The following is a 10,187-nucleotide window of genomic DNA, read 5'->3' as shown; positions in this document are numbered from 1 at the left end:
GCTTACCTGAGGGTTATCCATTAATAAAAGTAGCCGATCATTGCTATTATCTTGAAAGTGTTCTCTTAGTACTAGAAACTTACGATTGGCCTAACTCTTTTGCCTTGTTAATTATCAACAATTAAAAAGGAACCATAAATTGAAGTTGCTTGCCCGAAAAACGTGTGCAATTGTGTCTCCGAAGTCTGCGCACAAACGAAATTTAATATAAAAAGCATGGCTGTCCCTGATACGTCATTGAATCAACACGTTAGGGACAGCCATGTTTAACAATAAACAACTATGGTGATAATTATCTTTGCCTTTCGTGTTCCCTTGGATTATTGTAAATGCCACCATTTACAATCTTGGCACTGCGAAGTTGAGAGAATGTGTAGGCAATGAAGTATTTTCAATCCTTAGTTCGGATTATTATTCTTTTTTGTCAAACAAAAAATATAATCAATCCCACCCCTTTTTATCAATCCTACCCTCAATCCATTTTGACAGTGTTTGTAACTGTCACCACTTACCATCTTGGCAATGCCAATTGAGCGATTATGCCACTATTACATGCAATTAGTATGTTTGGATGATTTGCTTTTTGTATGATAGGTGATAAACCACCAATAAGGTCACTACGTGCTCCTATCAAGAATCCACGTTTTATGACATGAATCATGCAAGAAACGTGCCTCATGCAGAAGAAGGACGTGCCATAAGCAGAGAAAAATGTGCCACATACAGGGGATGTGGAGAAAACACTAGTTGCTTGAGGATTTGCTGGCATCATTCCATTGGAAGGCTTGGTCCATGGTCGTTAGCTATTATTTCATTAACTGTAGCCATTTGAATTCTTATGTATTTAAACCTTTTCATTATGCAGTAATGGGGATATATATTTTCAGAGTATCAACTATTGTGGTTCATCCTCACCCTAAGAGGAACTTTATCTATTTAGCAATTGTAATAGCTTTAACTGGACCTATCATTGGTATTAGAGCTCTATCTTACAATGGCAACCAACAAAGAAAGAATTGAAAATTTAAAAGTTGCGCTCGGAGGACTTTAAGATAGTATGAGTCGGATGGAACTTGGTCTTAATGACAAGTTACATCACATGGAGGAAGTCATCAATAAGCTCTCTATGGCCTTGCTCTCAACTAAAGACTCCAGCAGTAACACCAATGCCCGTAGTGGTCCTTCTCGCCATAATAGGGAAGAGTTTACGGAGTCTGCAAAAGGAGGACGACAAATGTTCTCATCCAAGTTAACAAAGCTTGAATTTCCAAGATACTCTGGTGATGATCCAACTGAATGGTTCAACAGAGTGGAACAATTTTTCAAATACCAAGGCACCATAGCAGCACAAAAAGTATCCTTGGCATCATTCCACCTTGCAGGTGAAGCTAATCAATGGTGGCAATGGCTACGCCGTGCTTACATCGAGGAAGGGAGAGAAGTAACATAGGAGGTTTTTGAGGAAGAACTTTGGGCTCGTTTCGTACCAATTGATTGTGAAGATTTTGATGAAGCGTTATCAAGGGTTACACAGGTTGGTTCTTTATGAGATTACCAAAAAGAGTTTGAAAGGTTGGGAAATCGGGTGCAAGGATGGACACAGAAAGCACCGGTGGAAATGTTTATGGGAGGCCTTAAATCAGAAATTGCTGAAGGAATCAGGATGTTCAAACCACACTCTTTAAAGGAAGCTTTTAGCTTTGCACGAATGCGTGATGACCAGATCACTCGCCAATAAAAATTCACACGGAATTCACAATTCATTCCGCAACTTGACTTTCCAGCACAAACAAAAACTACACCAGCTTCACGAATGAAAAGACTCACTTGGGATGAAATGCAACGGAGGCGAGCTCAAGGTCTTTGCTTTAATTGTGATGAAAAATTCAACGTCGGCCATAAATGCCAAAGCTCCCACCTCTTATTGTTAGAAAGGAGCTATAATTCAAATGATGAAGAAGAGACAAATGAGGAGACCATAATAGAAAGTTCAGTAACATGAACCTTGAGGACAAGGTTCCGGTGATAGAAGGAGGTATTGATAAACCACCAAGAAGGTCACTACGTGCTCCTATCAAGAATCCACGTTTTATGACATGAATCATGCAAGAGACATGCCTCATGCAGGAGAAGGACGTGCCATAAGCAGAGGAGAATGTGTGCCACATATAGGGGATGTGGAGAAAACACCAGTTGCTTGAGGATTTGCTGGCATCAATCATTCCATTGGAAGGCTTGGTCCATGGTCGTTAGCTATTATTTCATTAAATATAGCTATTTGAATTCTTATGTATTTAAACCTTTTTATTATACAGTAATGGGAGATATATATTTTCAGAGTATCAATTATTGTGGTTCATCCTCACCCTAAGAGGAACTTTATCTATTTAGCAATTGTAATATAACTGTGACCTATCAATAGGTTAAAATATTGAATCAGTCTGACTCTTGGGAATAGCAAAGGAATGATTATTCACCGTTCAAGTCTGCAAATATTACAAGAGACTACAAAATTGATGAAGAATAAACAGAAGAGAGATCTTCGGTGCACTTATTCCTGAAACCAGATGTCAAAGAATATGAATTTGATCAGGTTCACCAAAAAAGGTGGTATAACTCGCGTACTTTTCTGAAACAGAAAGCCAACAGAATATTTGATGCAAGAGAGAAAATAAAGGGCACCCTCATAAAACCAGATGCATATTTCCAGGAGAGCCTTCAGAAAAGCTAAGTTCCTGAAGTGTTGCTGAGGCAAAACATCAATGGGAACTGGGTCAAAGCAGTGCAGAGCAAGAGGTACTGATGCTTGCTTGAGTCATAACTCCTAACCTCAGACAATAGAGTTCGCTTCATAGTCTTGATCAAAAATATACCCATGCAAAGACATGTCCACAAAATTATCAGATAGTATGTATAGCCCAAAGTGATCCTCCCCAGCACAGCAACACACATCCCTGTGAATGTATACCCAGCATATGCTACCATGTCCAACAGAGGTGCCTCCCCACCTCCCAGTGAAAGAATTGAAACTTTCAGCAGCATCACTTCGGAAAACCAGCCTATCATTCCTTTAACAAACTGCCAATTTAAGGCCTCTGGTGTAAACCTGGCATAAAATTGGAATTGCGAATATGATCATATTCAGACAGGAATATATTGTTGTTAGAGAGCTGTTTAGGAAGCTTGGTTACACCAAAGTTCCTACACTTACTTCCCAGAAAGGCCCAATGAGATGCCAGAAAGAACCAAGTAGGTAGCAAATGCCATGCAAGGAATGTATAAATCTGGAGCATTTATGTCATTAATTGGAGGTTTATAGGAAAGCCTGCCTCCAACTGGCTCAGTTATTCTTGTCCAGTGGCCCTAGAAAGAAGATAAGAGAGAACTGCATTACAGTTTCTTTAAGTTAACCAACTACTTACAATCTTACATGTTGTTTTTCTTAACCTTAATGCTTTGTGTTATGCCAATTAGAAACATTTCACTTACCCTGTTTAGAAAAGGAAGAAGAACAATCTTCAATTTATTCCTGACATAATGGTCATTCACTTGGAAGTAATATTGAGGGTAAGAGAAGCACTTGCTTATCTGCTCATCGATAATAAAATCATAAGAAACACATTCAATTGTTGATGCCCAGCAATGTTTTCTTACCAAGTAGTGATATCACATCCATTAACCTTACGGAAATAAATATTCATACAGAAGTTAATCAGTTATAGATGTCTAATGTGCTGTAATTCAAGCTGATAAAAAAACAAGAATACTCGGGTCATTACATGAAAGAGTCATCAGAACTATTGAGCTTGGTAATTCTTTGTTTGCTATGCCAACCTATCTAGCTGGCAATATATCCACAGGGATAAAAGTACTCACATTGCTTTGTACATACTCAGAGCCTGACCCAAAAATTTTCTCTCCATAAGCACCCAATCCCCCTCGAATGAGCCCTGAACCAGCTGCAGAAAATGGATTGGATTTGGGATTCATTTTCACCTCCACCCTAAAATCCTACTTCTCATATGTCACTGCGAGAAACAAGAAATGTTCTTTAAGTATTGTAGATTTCGTGAGGACTTAAACGAGATAAATAAATAAATAAAAACAACTCAATCAAGCAACTATAACTTGTTTATCTGTCTCATGCCATCGTTCAAAATAGGCTTAGTGAGACAAGACAAGTCCCAAAGTAAAACAGCCTGCATTCTCAACTCTAGCTTTCGAATCTACATCATGCTACAGCCCAATAGTACAAGAATGAAAATCTGATTAAACCTGTAAAAGGGAGTAATATCTTGATTCTGATCTAAAATTAGCAAGAATTAATTCTAAAATTTGGCAACGCTTTTCGAGATTCCTCGGTTCAGCCCATGATCATGAATACTCATTGTATTTTCCTTACATTCCCGTAAAAATGGAGAACGTTTGGATCTTAGTTTTGGGTGTGGTAAATTAATAGAAAGAATGTGAAATAGAAAGTGTGAAATGCGGAAAGGAATAAGAGAGAGGACCTGAAGCTTTGTTGCTAAATTTCTTTTTTCACTTTCTGTAATGCTCAATCTGTGAAATGCAATGGCTAAGGTCGCGCGGAGAGCTGTTTTATTCTTGCCTATAATGGAAACGTTGCCTTTTTATTTGTTTCTTTTTTCCTTTTTTGTTCTTGTTTGTAAAAAATCATTATAGAATTTTATTAATTTAATATGTTATATAGCCAATTGATTATTATTATATTAATATAAATATATATTTATTATTAATAAAAAATTAATTTATTTTTAATATTTATATAATATTAAATTAATAAATATAGAATAAAAATAAAATTTATGAGACAAAAATATTTTGTAAAGGAAATTATAAAGTTATTATAATTATGAGATTTTTATTGCATCAAAGTATTGTTCCTAAAATGTTCTTGGTTAATACTCTCTTAAATATTAGATATTTATTAGAGTTGCAGAGACTGATACATATTATGTTCTTTTATTTATGAAAAGAAGCGGTTGTTCTCATAAGCTAAGGTATAAGAAATATTTAGAACTAATATGTAAGTGTTTGTCATAAGACATGTACACTGAACTGACCCACATGGAAATTCTATATAAAGAGATCACCTATGTCTATGAAAAAGCTCACGTAACGATTGTGTAAGTGATGCTTAGACTTAAAATCACTAAGTTATCTTTATAGAGAATGTTATGCTTTAATCATGTTACATGTTATTTTAATCGAGGTAATGAAGGGGCAGACATTGGGTATAACATGAATTATATGAAAGTACTTGAGTGATCAAGAGAGGATTCATCACCCTAGATGAATTAGAAAAAATATTATATATGTACTCAAATGGTATTGACTGAGAGATCCTTGACCAAGATGAAATGAGATTTGAAAAGAATTTCAAATATTATTCAAATGATTAATGACTATTATGTAAAGAATAAGCATGGTTTAACATGGTAGACATACTTTATACTTTAATGTTAAATCAAAATATTATTGATGAAATGATATTAATTACACTGAGAAACCAGTCACTGAAAGGTTAAGTCAAATCACTAATGAATTTTCTAATATTTTGGGGATCATGACACATTGCTAAACGATGCACCTTATCTTCCATTATAAATTAATCAATTATTGAATTGATAATAAATTAATTTATTTAATTCTATTTAATTAGAATTATAATTTATATTTGGGCCAATATATTAGAACTTGATGATCACACACAATAAGAATCATTAGTAAAAATTAAATTAAGATGATTTAATTAAGTATAATTTGATTAAAATATATTTTAGAAATTAAAGACTACAATATAATTAATATAGGGATTATATTTTTAGACCTAGAAAACTCAAGTAAGGACTTAATTGAGTTAATTTATAAAATTATCTTAAATTAATATATGGATATTATTCAAGGGCAAATTGATATTTTATCAATTTATAGGCTTTTTCATATTTCCCTATAATTAAATAGTAAGATATGTCTCTTATTTTTTAAGAGTTGTCTATTAGACAAAAGAACTATGTAAACACAAAATTAGAGATAGCACTCTAAACATAACAATTCATCTCTTCTAAATAGAGATTTAGAAGATTTCTCACGGGTGATTTGTATGGATTATTGTTGGAGGTCAAATAATTGAAGGACTTGTAGTTTATAAAGCACAACTTTTAAAGAATTATTCAAAGCTGAAGAAGATCAGATCTTGTGACAATAAATCTTTAAACAACTTTACATCTGTCTAACGAGATCTTAAGGACTTCCGAATAATTTTGTTTTATTGTTTATGTTGTGTGTATGATATTTAGGAACCCAACATGTTTTCATAAAAAAAAATTATAAATATTAAAAAATAAAATAAAATGTTTCAAAAATATATATGAATTTTTGCAATTGATTTATTTGTGGTGAATTATCCAATGACTTGGTTTGTGTTGGACATTATAACATCTGTTGTTTTAAGCTGAATCGCCAAAAATATTTCCTAGAAAAATTCTCAATCGTACATTTGTTCATGCAAAATAAGTGGTTTCAACCTCACATTTGAGTTTTTCTATTTTTAAAATGAGCTGACTCGGCCTGATTGTAGGGACTTTGAAGTTTCTTGGCAATCTATGTCTATTTGGATTTGCTATATATTAGTTTTGGTTAATCTTTTGGAGTAATATTAACTTTATACTCCAACTCTTCTTTATTTTCATTTTACCTTTAAATTATTTTGATTTTTTAATTAATTTTTGTTATAATCAATTAACAAAAAAGGATAAGTTCTCTAAAAAAAGAGACAGCATTTCATAAAAAAAATGCAAAAATTGAATGTAAATATGAATGAAAAATCTTATAATAGATAAAAGTCCTTAATCAAGAATAGTAAACTCTTCTTTTTCTATTTTGAGTGTCTTTACATGTGTTTTGAAAATTTTACACTTTCCACCCTTTATTTTATTTTTTTTTATTTTCACTTTTTATTTTTTGTTAAAAATCTTTTATTTGACCTTTAGAAATTGAGTTGAATTTTTGTTTTATCAAAATAACATAAAATGACCAAATAAGCCTTGAGGAGATAATGAATGTCTAAAATTGACAAGCAAAATGTTTATTTAGCACTAAAAGATTAGAAAAAAAAAATACTAAGACATTAATTTCACTCAATCTCATTTCATTTCAGTATCAGTAAAAAAAAATCAAGCATAATTTGTCGTTTTCATTTATAAGTGAGCATGCCCTTTATTTTTAATTTCATTTTTTATTTTAGGATTTAATTAAAAAAACATTGAAACATAAATGACATGAATTCTCATAAAAAGATAAGATTTTCTTAGAAAACAAATTTGAGACTTGGCTATATGAAAAAACATAAGTTTTTCTTACCAAAAATTAAGTTATATTTTCTTTTTGGTCCCTTTAGTTTGGGGATTTTATGTTTTGATTCAAGACTTTATTTTTGTCTCATCTCAATCCTTAGTTTGAAAAAGAAGAGAGAAAGTCATTAAAAACATATGAAGGAAAGAGAGTTATTGGTTTGGCCCCATTCCAACCACAATAAAAGTTGATCTTAATGTAAACGAGTTAATTTTAACAAAAAAAAAGTTCAATTGAGGTATTTTTTTACGTTCATCTTGCCTAAAAAAATAGATCGAGGCTTAAAAGTTTTCATAATTGGGTTCATTTTGAGACTGCTTTTTTTCAAGTTTAAGACCGCAACTGGATTTTTTTTAAAAGCATCTAAAGTGTTTTTTTAGATGTTTTTAGATGAAAATTTAGTTGAAAATAGGTTTTTAGGGTCTAAAAAACTTGACCCTGATTTTTCAACCAATATTATGGTTGAAAATTAGGTTTCTAGAAGATGCGTCTTATGCTATTGTAGATGATGTTTTATCTATTTATTTTTCTTTCAAAAAAAAAAGATGGATGCAAAAAAAAAAAAAAAAAGAAGAAGAAGAAATCAATGTCTGGGTTTTTAGGCCCAAACATGTCTAGGATTTTGGGGTTCTTGATAAGCCCAAAATCCCTAACCTTTTTTTTAGTTTTTTCTTTAAAATTTTAATTCAAACTCTCCTTTTATATGTATTTTTTTAGGTTGCATTAATTTATTTCTTTAAATTTTGATTAAGAACTTCCCTTATGTTTTTTAGATTGTTAATCGTTCAATTATACAAAAAATTAAATTTCAGAAGATAAGGCTATTAAACCCAATAAGGGTTTATGATATAAGTTACGGATTTGACAGGTTAACCCAAGTTTATTTAAAATATTTTTGTCCAAGTATATTTCTTATAAGAAATGTTAGATTGATATGTTTTAATTTATTTATTTTTAAAGCAAATCGATCTTGGCTTGGTCCATCAAGTCAGCTAGGCTACAATTGAAGACCTGGATCCACCTAAAACATCATGTTAATGTTTAGAAATAATTAAAATAACGATGGTCTACAATTATTTTAGTCAAACTTGGTTTTGACTAGGTCGACTAGGTCATGGTTGGACCCTCCAAATCAACTGGGTCACATTAGTTCAACTCTTATATGATTTAATTTGAAACTCATGCTAAGTAAAGAGCTAAGTCCAGGAGCCTTCAGGTTGACCCACATGATTTAATAAGATAAAAAAAAAAAGTTTTAATTAGACAAATATCTTTTTATCCTTGTTTTACAACCTTAAAGTTTTTTTTTAATGTTTGTGGTGATTGCTTTTGATTTTTATTAAATAAATGGCATAGAACAATAAAAAAAAAGGAGAGTTTATATTAGAAAATTATTTTGTTTCAATAAAATTTAAATTATTTCTCTTATTATATATAAAAAATATCACTAGACAAATAAATAAATAAAACTTTTATGGCTTCTTATGGAACAAGATAGGTGTCTTGATCTAAGTTGATTTCTCATATTCTTGAATTGGTATTTGGTTAAAAAAACAAAATAGCATTTTGATAGTGTTTACTGATACAAACCCGAAGGTTAAGAAACTAAAAACCTATGATTAAGATTAAATCCTAACCTAAGAAAGTTACAATCAAGTTGAATAGAACCGAACTCATTGATTACTTGAACCAAAGAACAATAGTTATTGGATGAAAACACTGATCTGTTGATTATAATAAACCAAGAACCAAATGTACGAGGGTTGAATGCTATAAAGAAAAAAAATGTTGATAAGTTATGAATAGTTTAATGAAGAACCATAAGTAAGAGAAATCCTCTCTAATATTATTTCTAAAATAAAATAACAAAGTCCAAGTCTTAATAAATAAAACTCAACCCATATAACAACTTCTAGAACTTATTGGAAGGCCTTTTCGATGTCTGATTGCTATAAAATTTTTAACCCTATATGAAATAGAGTGGTTAGATTGAACATTATGACCATTAACATAAAGTGATATAGTCAAGCTCTAGTACATGTTAAGTAGACTCATCTCTTGCTTGTATCACATTAATCAAGGCTTGATCCTCCTTTGAACTCAACTTTATGTTTGATGCCTCTTTAATCCTCTTGGCATTTGTCCTTGTAATTGGTCCAATCAGCATATGCAATGAATCATGTGGTTTTGCTTATTGGTTCTCATCATTCCCTCTCTCCTTAAAAGAATTTGATCTTAAATCGTCACCTACATCAAAAGGATAAGATTAGAAACATTAAATATAGCACTAATATTATACTCATCTGCAAGTTCGAACTTCATGTCATTAATCCATTAAAGGATTTGGAATAGATCATCCCCTTCAGGATGCAACTTAGATCGCCTAAGGGCTAAAAATCTTTCCTTACTTATATAAACCCAAACTCAATCACTAGGTTTAAAGATAAAACGCATACGACCTCTGTTAGCTTTATATGCATATTGTTTATTTTTCTTTTTTGTTTGATGTCGAACACTCTTTTAGAGTTTCTTCAACATTTCTATACATTTTCCACTAACTTATCCAAGAAAAACAACTTAATTAATGCAAAAGGTACACTTTTTAAGTTGGCATATAATTTCTCATTCCTTAAAACACCAAGCGCACAATGCAAATGATTGATATGCTCCTTTAAGCTTCATTGTATGCTAAGATATTATCAAGATAGACTATAAAGATTTTGTCTATAAATATAAATACATGCAAAACATGATTCATTAATCTTATAAATGAGTTGTATATTAATGAGACCAAATGACACACTCAACCATTA

General features: G+C 31.6%; 1 protein-coding gene across 2 annotated transcripts; it reads right to left on the bottom strand.

The window, feature by feature from the left end:
- Positions 1 to 2,455: 2,455 nt before the first annotated feature.
- On the bottom strand, positions 2,456 to 4,657 carry LOC7463369 (uncharacterized). 2 transcript variants are annotated; one of them, XM_024584985.2, is made up of 5 exons: positions 4,512 to 4,657; positions 3,877 to 4,028; positions 3,490 to 3,588; positions 3,212 to 3,363; positions 2,456 to 3,106 (listed from the first exon to the last, which is right to left on the bottom strand). In XM_024584985.2, exons 2-5 carry the CDS (start codon positions 3,988 to 3,990, stop codon positions 2,728 to 2,730), a joined length of 744 nt encoding a protein of 247 aa, XP_024440753.1. In that variant the 5' UTR covers positions 3,991 to 4,028; positions 4,512 to 4,657; the 3' UTR covers positions 2,456 to 2,727. The 2 variants fall into 2 exon arrangements, with proteins under 2 accessions (XP_024440753.1, XP_024440754.1); XM_024584986.2 differs by lacking the exon at positions 4,512 to 4,657 and adding an exon at positions 4,276 to 4,504.
- Positions 4,658 to 10,187: the final 5,530 nt, after the last annotated feature.

Source organism: Populus trichocarpa, chromosome 14, assembly GCF_000002775.5.
Source record: "Populus trichocarpa isolate Nisqually-1 chromosome 14, P.trichocarpa_v4.1, whole genome shotgun sequence".
Lineage (NCBI taxonomy): Eukaryota > Viridiplantae > Streptophyta > Magnoliopsida > Malpighiales > Salicaceae > Populus > Populus trichocarpa.
The sequence above is the reverse complement of the archived record's forward strand: the minus strand, read 5'-3'. Positions and strand labels throughout refer to the sequence as shown.

Bases quoted from the DNA above. Each gene is read 5' to 3' on its own strand.
- LOC7463369 (XM_024584985.2), bottom strand. From the start codon at position 3,990: ATGAATCCCAAATCCAATCCATTTTCTGCAGCTGGTTCAGGGCTCATT. The intron at 3,364-3,489 runs GTAAGTGAAATG...TCTTCTTTCTAG, and splicing joins TTCTTCCTTTTCTAAACAGG to GGCCACTGGACAAGAATAAC. The intron at 3,107-3,211 runs GTAAGTGTAGGA...ATTTTATGCCAG, and splicing joins TCATTGGGCCTTTCTGGGAA to GTTTACACCAGAGGCCTTAA.